Source organism: Hippichthys cyanospilos, chromosome 11 (genome assembly GCF_059441005.1).
Source record: "Hippichthys cyanospilos isolate Australia breed blue-spotted pipefish chromosome 11, RoL_Hcya_1.0, whole genome shotgun sequence".
NCBI lineage: Eukaryota > Metazoa > Chordata > Actinopteri > Syngnathiformes > Syngnathidae > Hippichthys > Hippichthys cyanospilos.
The window spans coordinates 17,535,001-17,555,772 of NC_142379.1; the positions used below are offsets into that span (position 1 = coordinate 17,535,001).

Sequence of the window (20,772 nt, forward strand, 5' to 3'; positions counted from 1 at the left end):
TTTTTTAATCACAATATAGTAATACTCAAAGTAATAGCAAAAATTACTCAAAAACTCTAAACTCTCAATAGTATAATAACGCAACGTCAATATGACCAACCTTGTTCAACTGTAAACACACAAAAAAAACAGGTAAAGCCTACTTTATCAGTTTATTGCCCATCTACGGATCCCAATCTCAATATTGATCCATATATAAGACGCACCTGATTATAAGGCGCACCATCAGCTTTTTACAAAACATAAGGCTTTTAGGTGCGCCTGATAGTGCGGAAAATGCGGTACTTCATATTTTTACCACTTCATATAACGGTGACCTCATGACCCTGTTCAGCCTGCATTTTAGAACCACCTCAGAGGAGGTCCTAAAAAGTGGTGACACTGGCATTGCACGCCCCCCCAAAAGGATAATGAAAAAGTGACCAGTCAAGGTAAAGCAAGGCTGTTTCAAAGTAAGACTGGTACAACACAATCACCCTCCTCGAAACGACACCTGCCTTGCTCCTTGCAGATTCTAAAGTACTCCAAAATTTCACCTTGGAAAGGAATCAACTGAACCAATTGCTGTTCCCCTATGTCAGCTGAGAGTTCTTTGTTTCTTCTCCCTGGTGTGCCATTTGAAAGTTTTTTTTTTTCCTTTTTTTTTCTCTTGCATCAAACAACACTTCACATTTCACCATAGTTGGAAGAGTAAGTTCCTTCCCAACTGAGTGCAGGTTTTTTCGCTCCACTGCGTCTGTCTTTGTTTTCAACAAGACTAAACTCCATACTGTAACTCTAGCCAATTTTCAAAGTTCTCCCTGCTTCATTTGTGAATCACTTCAAGTGGACAGATTATAAATGGTTATCCATCAAGCTGTAGCCTTGAAGTAGCTCAGTGCCGATTGCATTATGAATAAAGTTTGACTCATTTGCTGCAGTGTTGTTTACCTGATGTTCAGTAATGCGGCTTATAAGACAATTTGGTCAATACAGCATATGGAAAGTTCCAAAAATAGACATGTTCATTGAGCTTGCACCCTTTTCGCCCAGTGTGTCTTATGTGAATTTTTTTTTTTTTTTCGGAAATAGTTCAACATTGATATTAATTCATTAAGTTCGAGAAATCCTTTTCACACAGGATGCATACAGCAGATTCTTTCATGATTGCAGTTCAGGTGAATTCACCTATCACCAGAAAATTGCGGGGGGGGGGGGCAAAATACCTCAATAAAAATGTGACTCATCTATCTTTGTATGTTTTTGTGGCTTATATGTGCATTTTTTTTTTCACTAGAGCTGAGCTTTCCAAAGTAATGAGAACAAGAGCCAAGGAAATTGAAGTGAAGCTTCTTCTGTTTGCCATTCAGAGGACGACAAACTTTGAAGGTCTGCTGGCAAAACGTTTCACAGGATGTACATTGACTGATGCCCCTATGGTAAGAATAAACACAGGCACGGTAGAGGAGTAGTTTTAGTGGTATTTTGTATCCTCTTAACACACTCCTACAACCTCTGCAGTTGTGTATTTGTCAGAGAAAACTGTTGGGCATTTGGCATGTTGCACCTGTGCACCAATAATCGACAGCTCATGATTTGATATGGTTTTGTGTGGCCAAAATTAGGTTGACTGCACTGATGAAAAGAGTACTGTATTTTGGCTCAATTAATCTTTTTGCTTTGTTCATACCAATTTGGTTCTGTACATTTTTGCATAATAGGGTTTTATAACTGGGGGCAAAATAAAGACTTCTATGAAAATGAGCTGTTGGAAACAATTTTTTTTGATAACCTTTCATAAATTGTATCAATGTACAGAATTTGTGACAAGGATTGTTAGACGGAAGTGTATGACTGAAATAATTTTGTTTTCTGAGCAGCAGAAGAGGCCAGAAAGCCCTTTAGACCCCACTAATCCTTTCTTGGAAGATGATCAAGGGGATGACGAAGCTACTCAGAAAGATGATAAAGATGGAGATATGGCAAAGGTGAGCTAAGCATAAAAAAAAAGATTGTACTGTCCTGTTTAGTGTATGTTGCCTAAGCCCAAACTGAGTTCTTTTTGGTTTATTCATGCTCCAGAAATTTTCTGTGCAACAGTCTTCTTCTTTCCTCTGTTTCTTTTCTATTTCTTCTGCCTTTCCTCCTTTTTCCAATCCTCCTCTTTTTGCCATGTCTTCTTCATTTTCCATTTCTTTTTTTTTCATTTCTTCATCTTCATTTCTTCTTCCATGTCTTCTTTTACTTCCATGTCTTCTTCCATCTTTTTTTCTTCCATTGTCTTCTGTCTTTCAACAGTTGGCAAATACTGTTGGTGCATTAGGACTGGTGGAAATGAAGTAATGGTATGGCCAAAAAGTAATAACAATTTTGGAATGCGAATTTTAAGTGGCACTACCAAACTCTAATTTAAATATATATAAGTCGAGCCTGAATCAAACTCACAGGACCTGTCAAACAAATGACAAAGTTTGACTTCATAATCTAAAAGCTACGACAAACTTTGCCAAAGCCAAAAGGCTCCCTGTATGCAGCAGGTATTCATATATTAGCACTCTTTGCCGTCTACCTCCCTTGTGCGTTTTCTTGTAATTGCTCACCCCACTCCTCTTTGCTCGTCGAGGAGGGGAAAACGTGAAAACAAGCCTTTTGTCATTAAAGTGGCAAATGTTTTAATCTTTGAAAGCCTCCACTTGTATTGCAGCTTCCAACGTGTCCCCTCAAAAAAAAAAAAGAAAAAAGCAAATTACCAGTGACCAAAAGCTTTAGGAATAATTGAAACTTTGAGTTTTCAAATCCACAATGAGCAGTCAAACCGGTAATTGGCCCACGTCTCGCCATTTGTATTAATGTCTGTTTCTTGTATTTCTGTAGCCCAGAAAACCGAAGGCTCCTGAGAATCCTTTCCATGGAATTGTCTCCAAGTGCTTTGAGCCTCATCTGTATGTCTACATCGAGTCACAAGACAAGTAAGCAACAGCAATGTTCATGTACATTCTGTATATATGTTTGATTGTTTCCCAGTTTTGTTTTGTTTTTCTTTATTCACTAACATGTAGCAGTCTTGCTCTCCTCCTCTTTGGCTGGTCTGTCTTTCCATCTCTTGTTCCTGGCCATGCCACTAACTTGGTTGTGGCAGAAATGTTTCCCATTAGCCACACAACCACAGACGCTGAGAGAGCGAGAGAGCTTGAATAAATTGCTGCCTCAGCAACCGCCTCTTTTTTTTTTTTTTTTAAATCCCCACCTCTTCATTTTTTTTTGCCCCCCTTTTAGTCTGCTCCTGCCTTGTTTGTTAGCTTTCTTATTTTTTCTCATTTTTTTCCCCACGATTCTCTTCTGTTGCTGCCACCAGCCTTCACTTTCCCTGAATAGTCCATCCGTTCCACAGGCCATCGTGGTTGCACCAAAAGTGAATGCAGTTTTAGAAAAGATGTAGCCGCATGGATGTTGTACGCAGTTTTAAATGTTTGTCAGTTCTCATTTCAATGAGATCCATAGGCCTAAATATATATTTTTTAAATAAACGATTGCCCGTTAATGCAACTGGCATTCTGCCTGTGCTTCTTACAGGAACCTAGGCGAACTGATAGACAGGTTTGTGGCTGACTTCCGAGCACAGGGTCCACCCAAGGTTGCTACAGATGAGGGTGGTGCTGTGCTGCCAAGCTGTGCTGACCTCTTTGTCTATTACAAGAAGTGCATGGTCCAGTGCTCCCAGCTTAGCACTGGGGAACCCATGATTGCCCTCACGACCATCTTTCAGAAATTCCTGCGAGAGTATGCCTGGAAGATCCTCTCAGGCAATTTGCCTAAGTAAGAGCACATTGTTTCTGTTCAACTAAAACATAATTTAATCCACATTAGTTACACCCATATGTGGTCTTTCTTCTATCTTGGTGATGAAACCATTAGGGACTTGACAATTCATTTTGAAATGGAATAGCTTCAGTGCTTGCCGTGTTTTAATGGGTAGCTGTGACATGGCGATTGGAGTGGGTTATGCAATTACAGTAATAGTAGTGCACACATTTGTTTAAAATGATTTGCATCACTAACCACACTAGAAATCATCACATGTTGCAGTGATGCAAACATGCTAATTTCACTTATGCACTCTCTGATTTATTTATGCCATATTGTCGACCATATGCTATCACTTAAACATTCTCTGAAGGATACTCTCAGGCCCAATCATTTAATGTCATGAATCATGACCTATTTTTTTCAAGGTTTCTTTAAAGCAGCTTCATATAATAATAATAATAATAATAATATAATGTCAATGCGCACATCACTATTTTCTTGCGATAAACCATGAGATTGTTGCTTGTACATCTTTAAAGTTGTATCCACGCTACTCAGCATCCCATCTTGGAACTTAAGGACTCACATGAAACAAATACAGTATCTAAGACTCATAAATTTGAAAGACATACTGTACATCCTCAAGAATAACATTTGCTAAGATAACATTGCTCCTAATCACTTCTTTTAAGCTGTCGCTTAACTCATTTTGTCACTCAGCCACTTTCTGTCCATCCACCTACAGGTCGAGCACTAACAGTGGAGTTCTCACGATCAGCAGTCTGCTTAAAGAAAAAGAAGGCTCAGAAACTGCCAAGTTCACCATTGACGAGCTTTGCCTCATCTGTAGCATTCTTAGCACCGCCGAGTACTGCCTTGCCACCACACAACAGGCAAGTACATTTAAAATTAGTCACTTCTTTTATTTATATGCTGTGTTCATTTAGTCAACTGTGAGGAGGATTGCAAAAGGAACACAATGTTTGGCGGATTCAGTTAACTGTTCATGGGAGGTTTTACCGAGCCATTTTGTAACTATTACATGGACAAGTAGGGCAGTAATTTTTGGAAGTAATTAAAAGATAAACTTCTTTCATTGAATATAACAGTATGGTAGGTTCAATATATTCGGCTGCTTGGTGTGCAGGACTTTAGAAAGCGTGTGTCTCTTGTGATGTTTCTTATTTATTCACGTATAACCTTAATGGCCACTGAGATAATATTATTAGATAGATCATTTTTGTGTTCATTGGTATTTTTCCTCATTTACTACATGCTGTCTGCAGCAAGGTCAGCATTGCAAAATCAAATCTGTTCTCCCATGCCTGGATAAATACAATAATAGTGGTACTGACTGCAATATCAAACGTAATTTTGGAGACAAGTTGGTCATGTGGATGCCTTGGTTACAGTACATATACCTGTGACACTGCACTAAATCTTGTATTCACATGTGCCGTTTTACAGCTTGAAGAGAAACTAAAAGAGAAAGTAGACAAAGTTCTGGTGGAAAGAATTAATCTGACTGGGGAAATGGATACATTCAGCACGTATGGATCAAATACATTAATTCTATGTATTCTTCAATAGCAGTCTGCCTTTGAGTTGATAACTTGTTATTTGTGTCTTTTTGTGTCATGATCACTATTTTACCAGCGTGATCTCCAATAGTATCCAGTTGCTTGTTCAAGATCTAGATGCTGCCTGTGACCCCGCTCTTACCGCAATGAGCAAGGTCTGTCACACTTGAATTTCTAATTGTAATGCAAACACATTTCCATAAAGCATGAAATGCTTTTTATTATGAGGATACTATGTTAATGCATGTGTGAATTTCCTTTCCTCTCAGATGCCGTGGCAGAATGTGGAGCATGTCGGTGACCAGAGTCCCTATGTGACTTCAATCATCATGCACATTAAGCAAAATGTGCCAATCATCAGAGACAATTTGGCCTCCACGCGCAAATACTTCACGCAATTCTGCATCAAATTCACCAAGTAATATAAGCGAGACATCCTTAGTTTCTCGCTACATAAGTCTGAAGTGAAGATAAATCAATTCAATGTTGTCATGTCTCTTTTCTAGCGCTTTCATCCCCAAATTTATCAATCACTTGTTCAGATGTAAGCCTATCAGCATGGTGGGAGCAGAACAAGTATGTGCGCGCTAATTAAATCATTTCAATTGCATGTTTGGTTACCATCTTAAGCGCATTGCTAGCTATGCCTTGAGGCAAAACAATTATACAGCTTCTCTTTTTGACTGGGTTTTCATTTGTGTATTTCGTCAAACAAGCTTCTACTGGACACACACTCTTTGAAGACCGTCCTGCTAGATCTGCCCTCCATTGGTTCCCAGGTTCTTCGCAAGGCACCTGCCAGCTACACCAAGATTGTGGTGAAGGGCATGACCCGTGCAGAGATGATACTTAAGGTAAGCAACTGAGGTAGGCCTACTTAAGTGCTGTGGTGTTAGACTGACACAATCCTATACAGAGAGGCTTTTAGTTTTAAACATGCCATGTCGAGCCTATCTTGGATTCATTTTGAAAATAAACCTTTGGGTGATTTAAACAGTTTAGTTTCCCCCACGTAAACTCAGAATTCCAAATGTTCACATCTTAAGTAAATCGTAGTGAAACATCAGTGCCACTCAAACATAACAGTGCACTTCTAATGTTATGACAGATCTAACAGTGTCGATGAATGTATGACTGTCAATGTCGACTACAGAATCGCTTTCTGACCTTTAAAGGCTTGGAACTTTAGAGTCTTAGACTTTAGGATCCTTCAGTTTTTTGTCTTTTTTTTGTTTTGTTTTTTGTGTGTGTGTTGAACGACTTGAATGATGTTCCCGTATTGTTGGATTGTCTGTACACCTGATCAGATGTTGTAATTGATATATTCTTAGAAACTTAAATCATGGCAGAACAAGAATAGCCCACCTATGAGTTACTAAAATATAAAGAGAATAATTTTTGCCATCTGCTAGAGATAAAGAATTTACTCATTCATTCCTTTGTTGGAGACTTGTTTATCTACTTCAGAAATCTACATTTTATCCCCCAAAATGTAATCCATGACAGGGTTTTTTCTTAGTGACTGCCAAAAATGTCATCTTCATCGTTGTATTAATTGCAATGAACCGTCAGAGTGTTATAATGGTGCCAATTGCAAATTCTCCCCACCCTTTTGTGGTTTTTCTCCTGGCACAACAGCTTACCACATTCTTAAAATCATGCTTAACGTTAATTTCCAATTTTAAACTTCTTATGTGTGTGTTATGTGGCTGATGGTTGTTTGTGTTTTTGGTATTACTCCTGACACCTGCCTTATGTCTTCTGGCATAGGCTTCAGTTTGATCCTAAACAGAAGATGCAGTAGATTATGCATGGATGATGATACACCACTAAATTGTCATTGTTTATCATATTTAACTGTAATTATTGTTTTCTGCTTGGCTATGATAATTTGTGTGGTGTGTCGTACTTGGGTAAGGCGTGTAGCATACCTTTTCAACTTTTCCTGCCTGATGAAGAGCTACACCTGATGGCAGTGGCGGTTCTGGCGTGAATGAGTCCCTACGTGGACAGCTACACTGAATGTCCCTACTCCTTGCAGTATTCTTCAGAATACCGTGTTTGGACCAGTGGTGGCACAAAGGGCGCACTGTTTAAAAAAAAAAAAAAAAAAAACTTTGACTTGATTTCCCCTCAAAAAAGCTCATACTCATTTTTGATGCGAGGATATATGGTTGTAGGTGCTCTTCAATCTAGTCGACGGTAAACTGCAAATTCCACAACGATTATGTCGTCATCTGCGTTTTGTGCCAAGAGCCTTAGAGAACTGGCTAGAAAAGAAAAAAAAGCACGTGCACCTGTTAAGTCTTATCCATTGGAAAATGTTGTTAATTTGTGGTGATTTAACTTGACACTTCTTGATGGATGGGCACTCATCCACTCATATTGAAAATAATGAACTATTTTTGGTTTGGTTTGGTTTATATATATATATATATATATATATATATATATATATACACACACACACACACACACACATACACAGTGGGCCCCCGTGTTACGAACTTAATCCGTGCAGCGGCTACGCTCGTAACTTGAACTGCTCCTATGACGGGCAATTAATTAGTGAATGCGTGCAACGCGTGCATAAACCTTAGGTAAAAACATCACGACTTTATACACATATTAAAAATGAGTAACATAATCTACTGTACTGTTAAATTAAATAACATATACAAAGGAAAAATGACATTTACTTGGGGCGACGTGACTTGAGCTGGGTGGAGGTGGAGGGGAGCAGAGACCAACCCGCAGAATTTATTTATTTATTTTCTTAAACAAGAACTTTTCTCAAACTAAAACAGATCACCGGCGATTTCCTTCTCTTTAATCCATAATAGAAGAAGCCTCTCCATTTTGTTGTCGAGCGAGGTCCGTCCCCCGGCAAGGAAAGTCTTGCCCTTAGAAGATTGCCGAGCGGTTCCGTCCATACTCACGAGCAAGGTTAACTATGCACGCGCCTCCTTCGTATTTTTTTTATTATCTCCTGCTTGGTTTCTATTGTCATCATCCTCTTACTTCTTCCTTTACCGCCACTTACAATTTTAGAAGCCATGTCTAACAGATAAAGTTTGCAAAGTCTTCACAACATTCCTTCCTTCCGTTTTTGACTCATTTTCTCTCCTTCCTTCCGTCCCGACCAGCTGTGCCATCAAGCTAGATAATATATATGTATATATATATATATATATATATATATATATATATATATATATATATATATATATATATATATGTATATGTATATATATATATATATATATATATATATATATATATATATATGTGTATATATATATATATGTATATATGTATATATATGTGTATATATATATATATGTATATATGTATATATATATATATATATATATATACATATATATGTATATATATATATGTGTATATATATATATGTATATATATATATATATATATATATGTGTATATATATATATATATGTATATATATATATATATGTGTATATATATATGTGTATATATATATATGTATATATATATATATATATATATATATATATATGTATGTATATATATATATGTATATATATATATATATATATATATATATATGTGTATATATATATATGTATGTATATATATATATGTATATATATATGTATGTATATATATATATGTATATATATATATATAGATATATATGTATGTATATATATGTGTATATATATATATATATATATATATATATATATTTATGTATATATATATATATTTATGTATATGTATGTATGCAAACCTCCCTCTAACATAGCAAATACCATTTTTGTCAAGCACTGTCTTCTTGCTTATTCATAGCAAAAAAAATAAAGCTACACAGTTCATTTTTCTCAGGTGTCCTTGACGCATTGAGGATGAAAAGGAAAAGAAAATACACTACAAAAGAAATGTACTGTACATTGCCCCTCTTGGTAAACCCGCATGTTATGCTGGCACTGAACGATGACACCAAGCTGAGGCCAGGCAGCGCCGCCCGTTTGGGAATATGCTTAACATCTGGGAGTCTCGCAGGCTTGTTGGCTCTGGCGAAGGAGGCTAAGAGGAAGCAAGGAGGTGGATCGGAGCTCCTGCATTCACTGTCAGTCAGGTATCATATGTTGCACGATCTATGATGCGGAAAAGCCTCTTAGAGTAATATTGTCATTTTAATAACACACACCGTGTCTTTAATTGGAAAGCCGTGAAATATGTAACCACTAAAGTCAGTTATCAGCTTATTCTCGGGTTTTTGTCAAATTCACCCAAATTGCAACAGTTGTTTTTCATTGCAAAGAGTAATTATGAAAGTGAACACAGTTGGCCTTGTCTCAATTGAAGCATGTGGCATCCAAGGGGACCCTGCTATGTTACTTCCGCGAATTGCTCCACCCTTATTAACTGTCCCTGGGGTGAAGAAAAATGCCCCCACCCATTAAATGAATGCTTGTCTGTCTTTTGAATTTGGTGAGAGTCCCAAGAGCACTTCTTTCCTTCCTCAGGTTGATTGTGATGTATTGTCTTGATGTTGATCAGCAGACTTGCTTGTGCTACTCCTACTCACGGCTTTAACGGCCAGACATAGGTTTATGAGGTTTAGATTGACTTTTTACAATAGTTGCATACATTATCACTGAAAGTTTAAGATGTTATCTCAGTTCTGACAGTGTAGAAAAACTTTCAAATTTGATTGGTGTTTGTGTTACCAAGCCAGTGTTTGCTTACTGAGGGCCTGATTTAGGAGTTCCCCAATAGCAGACCCTAAATTGCCTCTTCACTCCATCAGGTTATGTGCCCTGTTGGAAGATTGCAACAGAAGATTGGACTCGTATATGCTAACCCAAATAGCAGGCACTAAATTGTATGTGCATTCATTTTTGATGGTGATACTGTTGGCATTAAGTGTAAAAGTGATAGAGAACTCCATAGTTAAGCGGGTTTACATTTTAGGTAGCTTTGATGGTTTTTAATGGAATTACGCATTGTTAAAAATGTCCCGATTCAATTTGATTTTTGTCGTTTAGTTGTAATTCAATCCGCTTTTGATTGTTCAGATGAAGATTCACTTTTAAATTCTCTCAAAGTAATTCACAAACTGTTTTGGAAACAATCTCCTACATATATTCAGTTGAATGCACAATAAAATTCTCAATAAAATATGTAATGTTCAAAGTGTTCGAATCTGAAAATGGACTTTTTTTTTAATTTTCATAGTCAATACTGTCTTGAGCCCAATGTTTGGTTGTGTACTTTTATTGGTTGGTACTGTTTGTGCATATTTACAGATCTTTTGTGAAAGGACGTTGGAGGTGAAGAATCTCGGGCATTTTTGAGACCGAATTACTGAATTCAAGATGCTTTAGCTACATTAGGCTAAAACTATTCATTTTCACACACTTTCATACACGTTGTAGCTTAAAATAGGTTAGAAATATTTTTGATTTATCCTTGCAAGAATGTTTCTTCTCCGGTGACTCAGTCCCTTTTTTTTCCCCCTCATACATGGTGTTAAATAGCAAGTATTCCAAAGAAGCATCTTTTCACATCGACCTATAGCTGCATCCGCGGACGCATGTCGACGAAATGAATGAATGAACATGAATGAATGCAAATAATGTTATAGAAATAGATACTCTGCTCACTTGTTGCAACCGCAAATGTTTGTTAGCCCCCACACGTCATGTGAATACTATCTATTGCGCAAGGTAATTAGACTGCCATCCTGGATGTAATTTAGGTTTTATTGCTTTATATATAAACATATAATAAGGTACAATATAAAGAACTTAATTGCGGGTTGCCTTGCAGTTTGCACGCTCTTGTTTGTAGACCTCAACTACTGGCTGCGTAAGGCATTTTCCTCAGTTTTAGAGAGGACTGTCTGTTTCTCGTGTACATTAAGGTTGTTTTTTGAGCCGCTTCATATGTTTAGAGCTTTCCGACTGTCTGAGGCAGTCTCTCCTAGCTGGTACAACGCCTGTAAGACCTGGCTCTTTTCCACTCTTCCAACCAAGCCCCGACATCGCTCCAACGCTCACTTGTGAAGGTCTCCTCTGGGGAAAATTAAAACGCAACCCCCATCCCCACCCCAGTTTAACCCTTACTTTATCAAGCTGCCTTTTTTTGTGCATTACATTCTTATACTTGCTTACATTCTCGCAATACCCACAGGCCTTTTCCTTGGCCTGGCTCCAGCACAGTTGCTAAATAAATCACTTGGTCAGCAGGGCAAGTATGAAAGCTCAGAATTCCGCACAGTCCACAGCCTTTCATGCCTGTTCACTTTTCAAATTCTTTTAATTCTTCCACAGTGGCCTTCCATGGACATGTTTTTGTACACATTTGGTGTAGCGAGGGTTAAAATGACTAACGAGTCAACAAAAACACATTTGCAAAAGGAGGAAAAGGTTTTCTGTCAACCATGTTAGGAAGAAAGAATGCCTCTCATTTAACTTTTGCGTTTTGTTTTTTTTTGCAGGATTCTATCCCATGATAATGCATTCAACATTTTTACAAAATCTCATTTTACACGCTTTAAATAATCATTATTTGCAAATGTGCTCACTACTTGTAGTATAACTGTGCAGTACAGAATAGTTAAATATCAAGGCCCAATTTCATTTGCAGCAAGAACTATCGGTTGTGTCGGAAACCTCTTTCTCTATTTGCCTCATATAGGTCATGCCTGCACCATATGGGACCATTTAAAGATTTCTTGGGTTGTAGCATGATGGCTCAGGGAAAAAAAAAAGTGGGGTGTCAAAACAATCTTTTTTTTTTCTTTTTTTTTTTTTAGGTGGTGATGGCCCCACATGAACCGCCCGTGGTGTTTGTGGATAACTACATCAAGCTCTTGGCTGATGGAAATCCTGAAACTTTCCAGAAAATACTTGACATGAAGGTTAGTCGGTTTGCCAAGTCGTTTCAAACCATTTTAAAAGAGTTATTCAGATACATTAAATGTAAATTGAAAAACCATAGATAGAAAACAGGCATCATATGCAAGTATCACAGTGTACCTATAGAAACGTTTTATGAGAATAAAAGGCTAAACCAGTTGACTAAAATCGAAAAATTTGGTATAACTTATACAGTACATAATCACACACATAATGGTTTCCCTTCTCAAATTTTAATTTTTGTTACAGTTTCGCCGCTTTAATGTTTAGGATTATCAATCAAAAACTGCCATAGTTTCTGGAATATTAAAATCGGTGCAATGATTTGAAAGCTTTAAATATGAGAGTCCTCATGTCATTCTTTGTTGCTCAGGGTTTAAAACGTGGTGAGCAGAGCAGCATGCTGGAACTCTTCAGACAGAGGTTACCCACACCACCCTCTGGGGCCGATGGCGGCACCTCCTTGTCTTTCAGCGCCCCCACTCCTGAGCAAGAGTCTTCCCGCATACGCAAACTAGAGAAACTCATTAAAAAGAGACTGTGAAGGAAAGATACTATGTGCTGCTTGCCTGGCCTTTCCTTCTCAATTACTAATCTTACAAAATGTCATTCTGCTTGCATAGTTATTGTTAAAAATAAAAGATGACTCAATTTTCCATAAAACAAGTTCATGGTGAGTTATGAAGAACCTTCATTACCTGTGACTTACTTTTGGTGCATAAACTCCCTTAAGTCCGCTACCAGACCACAAAGGAAGCAGATCGAGGGTGGGTAACCGACTTACCTTTGTGACGATGAATTATACTCAAATGAATGAATGTTGCTCTTGTGATCTGTCTAATACAGGCAACTTCAAGTTAAATGTTGATGTTTTCTTATGATGAATGACTGTACCCAAAGGTCCATGGTGTTATCCGGCAATCGGAGTATATTGATTTGAAATATGTTTGGTTGTCTTTCATTTATTTATGAATGAGGAAATAAAAGGCTCTTCACATTTATAGGGTCTCTGGAGGGAGATATCAGTTCACTGTTAGGCATTGTATACACGTACACAAGCCTGAAATTCACACTCACGCTTGGGATCCAACTGACGTGCGCTACAGGCAATTTAAAATACTAAAATCTCTGAAGTCTTCCAAAAAGAATGTAGAATGATTGACTCATGGAAATAATGTTTAATCACAGTAACATTTAGTTGTAGTTGATCTCTACTGGTTTTAATAACACATTTTCCTTGGGGGCAAAATATATTTCTGGTCACGTTCTGTACAATGGCAAGTTGTGAACATTATTTAACATGAGCCACACTCGTGCTTCATTGAATGGTTTTTACTCCATTCATTTTGTGGAATAGCAGCAAGGAAATACAGTATATCGGTAGTTATTAATCCCCGTTGGATGCTAAACTGGACACTGTCCAAATGATTGTCATGCTGCTTTTTGTGTCTTATTTGAAACCTGACAGCGATGTGTGAATATTTAGAAGTAAGCTTGAAAAGGGGGCAGAGGTCATGAGCCAAGCACAATTTTTCAGACTTTTTTTTTTTGGTGGTGAATAAAATGAGTACTATTTGGGTTACAAATAGTAATTATGGCTTGAAAATGAAAGATCGTAGTTAGAGGAGTTGAACATCTTGATTAAAAGACTGGAGACTTTGTAAAAGTCAGTATATTGTGTTTGAGTGTGTGTGTAAAATCACTGATCCTGCAAATGTCAAGTGAACTCGTTCAGAAACTGAGTGATGGGGATTACCTTGGCCTACCTGGCAATTGTGATGTCATTTTCAGTCAGAGACAAGCAACAAAAGGAGTGGATTTTGATGCTTGATTTGTATTGCCAGAATGTAATTAGACGAGTATTTGGCAAAATATAGTTGAGAAACACTGCTCTATGGTAAAGATTTTTTTTTTTTTTTTTTTTTTTTACTTGAGCGTTTATATGTATTGCAACTGTATTTTTTTTTTGGGATGGATGGGATGGCACAAGAAAATGGTAAATTTTGTCATTGTAGTTTTATATGTGCTTTGCCTCAATGATCTCTTGGAAGCGATTGGCGTTTGAAATATATACTCTATTCCTTTTCCATTTCCCTTAGTCTTTCATCCAATCAGAGTCGAGGAAAAGCTTCCTTGGGGCGGGTCGTGCCCCTTTTAACGCCCAATGTTCCCTTCCAGGGAAAAGTTGAAAGCTCAGCCGTCTGTATGTTACAAGTCATGTTCAACTGTCCGGTGACATTATAATGTATCTAGATTTGTGTTCATATTAACGACCAATTCACTGTGCCAACGGGACTTCGAGTAGAAGATTTGTGGAAGTCGGGACGCGTTTCCCCCACCTTACCGCGGGCACCTGTGCGAGCACCCTGGGAAGCAGTGAGGCGCGACCACGAAGAACTTCGAAAAAAGCGCCGCGAAACCAGGAAACTACATCGTGGAAGTCATTGTTCGCAATTAGCACCGGTTGCAGTTGTTTCACAACTTCTCACTTAAAAGGAAATGGTCGGACGCTTGAACTTTCCACATGTTTGTGAAGAGGACCCGCTGGGCATGAGCTGCCGGGCGGATAGAGGGCTAGACAGCCCGGACTCCGGGTTACCCCCGAGTCCGAGCCCCAGCACTTGGCTGTTGCATCAGGACAAAGCTCGCGGCGTGAGTCCGGTACTGGAGCACGAAGGACGCGGATCGAGGGTGGGTAACCGAATTTCTGTGAAGTATTAAACGCTACTGAGCTCGGGCTGGTTGACCAGGAATGCGTAGCAGTTTACCTGCACTTTGTATGCGCCACCTGTAGACGGCGCAGTGTGGTGAATGTACCAATAGTAGACGCCCACCTAATGTACTTTTAATTGCCAGTTTTGACCCAGTTCGTTAAACCCCTTTTTCAGTCAACAACTGACAAATTGGCCGTCCACCGAGAATGAAACGTAACTTTTCAACAAACGCAATATTAGTCAGAATGCTCTTTACTGTTAGTGGTGCATTTAGCACATTATTGTAAAGGATTTTTTTTGTCACATCATGTCTGTCCTAATACACGTGCGATGAAAAGAATGAACTTTAGCATCAATTGGATCTCACAAAAAAAATCGTCTTAAACATGGTGATTCAATTATTTATTTTGCAGGTTTTGGTTTTGCCCTCTGCTTCCTTCCAGCCTTTGTCCTTTGGGGAGGGTATCACAATTGACCCTTTACCCCCTAAAGAAGTAAGGTAGGTTGTGTTGAAAAGCCCATCAATCGTTGTCATTTCTGTATGGTAATTCATTTCAAAGTCTATGTTCTGAAGATACCTTTTTCACAAGCACTGCGTTCTTCCAAAATTATGCAAGATGTGAAATTATGTGTAAATTTAAAAGTGTGAATGCTTGTTTGTCTTATTGTGCTCTGAAATTGACTGGCGACAAGTCCAGGGTATACATAGCTGGGTTTGGATCCTACTCACTCGTAAACCTAATGAGCATCATTCATAGATGAGTAGTATGAATTGGCAAAAACATGACAACCGAATGTGTGTGTGTGTGTGTGTGTGTGTGTGTGTGTGTGTGTGTATATATATATATATATATATATATATATATATATATATATATATATATATATATATATATAGTGTGTGTGTGTTTTTTTTCACATTGTGAGAAAGCTGTCGCAGAGGTTGGTAAAGTACATAAAACTATTGTCAAGTAAAAGTTGTCACTTGAGAGTAACATTACTCAAGTGCCATTCCATGTCAATTCACACAACCTTCCTATGGACACATTTTTTGGGGTGAGGCCCTTGCTTTGTGTTGTGTCGTAAATTTCTACATATAATTGTGTATTTTGACATTACACAATAATTAAAGGTGTACTATTTTTAACATTATTTACATTTTAAAATTGGATTTCTGAATGATACAATTCACTTTGGGGGACTATATGTTAAGTCTTGTATCTGTTGGGGTTTAACATAATTTATTAACTTTTTAACTTAACATAATTTATTACTCGTGGAACCCTATAATGGAGTACTAGGGCACTTGAGCCTTTGGTGGGGATACAGGAGGGCTCCAATTATGGCTATGGGACAAAAAGACCCTTTCTGATTCTTTCATTTGAATCAAAAGGGTCATTATTGAAGAAAACTCTGGCAAATAGAAGCGGTCTGTACAGTTTTGCTTTTAAATTGACAGTTTTACATATTAGATACTATAGATACTAAAAAAACAACTACATTTTATTAACATAGGAAGTATTAAAAAAAAGGTTTGCCTTTTTTTTTAAGTAATTTTAAACATGTTATTCAACAATACCACATGTGTTACCATTAAAAACGACACAGTGGCTTACTAACAATGGACCTCTCAGGAATTAATACACCTTAAATTTTAAATTAAATATAAATAATTTTTAACGTTATGATTCTACATATGACGTTACCACGATTGCTTCTTGCAAAAATGCATGCTCAAATTAATGACACGCTTGGTTATGGTTTTGGTCTAGTGGCTGAAAGACTTTCTAGTAGGACCTGAACTGCTTGCCAATGTTTATATTTTCAGGCTGTGCAAAAGTGCACTCACATCACTTCATCATTTGGGTGCTACTTGTTGAAATCATTACGCAGTTTTGTCGTCTTGCTTCTGTTTTTTTTTTACGACATACCTTGCACAACAGCTTCATTTTCTCATCGCGCTGGAGATACCACCACACAAACGAAGGGAATGAACTCTTGTCAAAATGGCTTCATCTTCAGAAGATAACGGCCAAGTCAGGGCTGGCCGTCAGCTGCGTGTTTAGCTGCACGTTCGGTCATTGTTACTATTATTTTCTGTTCATTGCTTCTTTCATTTACTGGCGTATTCTTACTTCAACATGCAAGCAAAAGTTAGAAAGGAAAGCTAGACATTTTGCAAGGTATGCTCGGAAAAGATTAAGAGCATTGCCTAAAGAGTCTCGCGTTTGATTTCATGTGTATTGTTACCGTTATCTATGCTCAGCTGTGTACAGTAGTAAGGGCGAACTCAAAATAGCTTGCTTTCCTAAGACCTCATCTCTGTCCGGTCATTATTTAATGGGTTTGTTGAATCTGAATGAGCAGGCATTGGATTGCTTGTCTGTTAGGGCAGCTTTATTTTGGCGGGATGTGACAACAGTGCATATGCAGTGATTGTGCAAATGACATATTCATAATTTTGTAAAAACAGTGAGTCGAGTTCCATAAGCAAGTCTGAGTCAACGAAAAAACGTTTCAAGCCTGTATTTGAGTAAAGTATAGTTGTAGTGGGTTCCCAAGTGGGTTCCTTGTCAGTGTCCAGTGGGTTCCTTGTCAGTGTCCAGTCAGTGTGCGCAACACATCCAACATGGCGATCAGTGTGCGCTCATACATCTATACGCGCATCACTGCTTATGGCGCGCATCACTGCTTATGGCGCTACAATGCTGGTCTGCTATTGGTCGGCGTCACGACTCCCTAAGATACTGGTCTACTATTGGTCGGCGACATGAAGATGATGGTCAGCTATTGGTTGGCACACGGGGTCACAAAAATGACTGCCTAAAGACTTGATCTGGTTTGATAGTGCTTTCAATATGGTATTTATCGTGCGTTTTAGTGCTTAATTCAAACTTTATTTGGTTAGCCATGGGTCCCAAGATAGTGATGTTAAAGAGAGAAGAAGATGATTCATATGGAAATAAAGCTGGACATAATCAAGAAACATAAAGAAGGCTAAGATAGCGTAGCCTAGGGTACCCTCACTGGGGAATATGGCCATAACAAGCTCGTCATGTCACTCAAAGATAAATAAATCCTTTATACCGTATATTTTTTATTTATGATGTTATTTAATTGTATACATGTATATTATATATTTAGCATTTAGTATACGTTTAGCATTTAGTATACTATTTTGATACCAATTTTTAGTATGTATCTACAGTTTTGATGTTTTTACTCGGGATTTTACATGTACTAGCTAATTAACATAGGTTTGGAATGCCTGCCATACGGCGAATTCACGTTACGATCCCAACCGCGGAACGGATTAATCTCGTAAGTCGGAGGCCCACTGTATTTATTATGCCACAATTAGAGTATTAGTTCTTTTGAAGACTTTTGCATTATGGGAGTCCAGGCTAAGTCAATCATCAAAGTCAATGAAAGGCTTGCAAATGTCATCAGTAGGCCGTTAGGGCCACCCTGTGGTTTTTGGGTTCAACGCAAAACTTTCTATTGCGCCCACTTTGTGAGTTGCACTTTAAAGTATTCATGCAAACATTGTGAGACATGTATGATAAAACATCAGGTATTCAATATGTCCAAAATGTACAATTATTTCCAATTTTGAATGGCAGTAAATGAGGCCGACATGGGCTAAAGTTGACACCTGTAGGGTGTACCTCTTGACCTCCCGTTTGCAAGCATTTAGAAGGGATGGCAGCTTGGTATATTGAAAGTTGTCATGTTTTGAAAATCTATGCAATATTTTAGCCTTCTACAGTTTTTTTGTATGTTTTCCCTTTGATATCACACGTTAAAAACATTAAAATGCCCGAGTTGGGTCAAAATTACCCCCAGGGATTAAAATTACTGTGATGTTTCAAACATGGCCACTTGCCCTAAAAAAATAAATCTAAAAAGTGCAAAATAAAGTTGTTTTCATTAGGAGATCAGTAAGACAATAATGCACCTCAGTCAGCAATTGTCATTTGAATGTATATTTTCTCGATTATTTTGTAAGTGTCTATTTATATTTTATAAAAGGACAAACTATAAATATGTATGTAATACAAACGATTCCAAGATGGCAGCGCTCATCATTGTTTTTGCATCTTTGCTCAAATATACTGGAATTAAGATGGACTAAAGGCAGCACTGTCCACTTGACAGCTCAATTGCCTCCTCTCATCCACAGATACACCTCGTCAGTGCAATATGACTCGGACCGCCACTTCATTCAGAATGTGGCCCTGCAGCCGTGGAGCCAGGGCCTGGAGCACTGCATGCAGACCATCACGGCGGTGTCCCACAGCACCTGGCGTCGTTACAAGACACAGCTGGATTTCCAGCCCTGCCGTCGGCCACAGAGCTTCACGAGCACCATCATAATCTACCCCAAGAAAATGAATGCCACGTACGCCACAGAGTTGAGCTACGACCCCCACCGACGAGCCAAACGTTTTCTTTCCAGCGTGGAGTTGGAGGCAGCGGGGAGCTACCTCAGTAAGACAGAAGAGCTCATCTCGATCAATCCCGTTCAATAACATACCCTTTGGCTGGTTGTCGCTAAGCCTGCTGCATAGTCATAACATTTGAGATGCTAATTATCATTTTTCAACAGTGGACCACGAGCACATGCCCTTGTGTTACATACAATGGATGTGATAGCCATTCGTTCCCTCGTAATTTCGCCAGTGGATGAGTCGTCCATTAGAAATGACCTTTTATGTTAATTTGCAGAAATACTGTGTCTCACTCTTTTTCCGGATTTTTACCAGTGGAAGCTAATGACTTGCTCTTCCTTGAGCCTCCCCAACAAATTTGTCATCAGCAGATGGTTTACATTCCAGTATTTTAATGAGAGCAAGGACTGATGACAATTTTACTAGTTAAGAAATGGAGAAATTCACTGGTCTATGGGCATTGGTACATGTGCATAAATCACTTTTATGATAACCACACTGTACAGTACAAAGGTTACTTATTGTAGCTGGGTTTTTTTTGTTTTTTTTTTTTTTGGTAATAGTAGTAGTAATAAAGTAGCACGATGTCAGTTTTTCCCAGTTTTCATTCACGACATTAACAAAGGCATTATCCGAATGTTGGCGAATGAGACAATCCACTCAGTATGATAAGCTTTTGGAGAAAGTTGACTTGTGTGACATATCAAAAGTGAGTCTTAAAGTGACGAATATGGTATTGTGTTTCTCACTGGTCTGCTAGTTAACACGTTGCATTCCACTTCATTTTCTATTACACTTGAGTGAAATTAGTATTTATTGTAACATTTTAGGATCAGAGATGTTATATGAATTTATCTCGTGAACATGTAGTATGTGTGGTGTTTTGTGTTCTGTGCCTCACTGATGTCCCATGCTTATTTTTGCTAGTATTGATATTTTTGTGCCACTTTGAAATAAAAACAAACCAAGCTTCTTTTTTTTTTTTTTTTTTTAATAATGGAGGATAAGCGGCATATTAGATGGATGTTGAATAGTTGTAGTCACTATACAAGAATCCCAACAGTTCTCTTGTTGACGGTTTAAAGGTTGGTTATCACAGCTTATTGACGTTTTGAAAGTTATCAGTAAATCCTCATCATTAAGTCTGGTATCAAAATTGTACGTATGATGTATTTGGAAAGATCCGTTGCGAGACTGGTTTCGGTAGTGCTTGAGCGCCTCGGTGTGTCCAGGGTGTGCATTTATTTCAATTTATAGGCGGAACAGCGTCTACACGTTGAACATCGACACAAATTAGTGGAATTGTAGAAAAGCAATTTGAAAGTGG

The 20,772-nt window shown here is 38.1% G+C and overlaps 2 protein-coding genes across 2 annotated transcripts in view; both read left to right on the forward strand.

Moving 5' to 3' along the window:
- Window positions 1-13,281, forward strand: part of vps53 (VPS53 subunit of GARP complex) — a 27,574-nt gene extending 14,293 nt beyond the window's left edge. Inside the window, exons 11-22 of the mRNA XM_088427422.1 lie at window positions 1,277-1,418; window positions 1,860-1,967; window positions 2,854-2,948; window positions 3,553-3,795; window positions 4,532-4,679; window positions 5,254-5,336; window positions 5,443-5,521; window positions 5,636-5,784; window positions 5,873-5,942; window positions 6,083-6,220; window positions 12,178-12,282; window positions 12,654-13,281. Of these exons, the coding sequence (XP_088283548.1) occupies window positions 1,277-1,418; window positions 1,860-1,967; window positions 2,854-2,948; window positions 3,553-3,795; window positions 4,532-4,679; window positions 5,254-5,336; window positions 5,443-5,521; window positions 5,636-5,784; window positions 5,873-5,942; window positions 6,083-6,220; window positions 12,178-12,282; window positions 12,654-12,824 (1,531 nt within the window). The 3' untranslated portion in view covers window positions 12,825-13,281. The remainder of the gene's footprint in view (window positions 1-1,276; window positions 1,419-1,859; window positions 1,968-2,853; window positions 2,949-3,552; window positions 3,796-4,531; window positions 4,680-5,253; window positions 5,337-5,442; window positions 5,522-5,635; window positions 5,785-5,872; window positions 5,943-6,082; window positions 6,221-12,177; window positions 12,283-12,653) is intronic.
- A 1,184-nt stretch (window positions 13,282-14,465) lies between these two features.
- On the forward strand, window positions 14,466-20,418 carry rflnb (refilin B). The gene is made up of 3 exons (XM_088427820.1): window positions 14,466-14,971; window positions 15,408-15,493; window positions 19,178-20,418. Exons 1-3 carry the CDS (start codon window positions 14,780-14,782, stop codon window positions 19,524-19,526), a joined length of 627 nt encoding a protein of 208 aa, XP_088283946.1. The 5' UTR covers window positions 14,466-14,779; the 3' UTR covers window positions 19,527-20,418.
- Window positions 20,419-20,772: the final 354 nt, after the last annotated feature.

Bases quoted from the DNA above. Each gene is read 5' to 3' on its own strand.
- rflnb (XM_088427820.1), top strand. From the start codon at position 14,780: ATGGTCGGACGCTTGAACTTTCCACATGTTTGTGAAGAGGACCCGCTG. The intron at 14,972-15,407 runs GTGGGTAACCGA...TTTATTTTGCAG, and splicing joins ACGAAGGACGCGGATCGAGG to GTTTTGGTTTTGCCCTCTGC. The intron at 15,494-19,177 runs GTAGGTTGTGTT...TCTCATCCACAG, and splicing joins TTACCCCCTAAAGAAGTAAG to ATACACCTCGTCAGTGCAAT.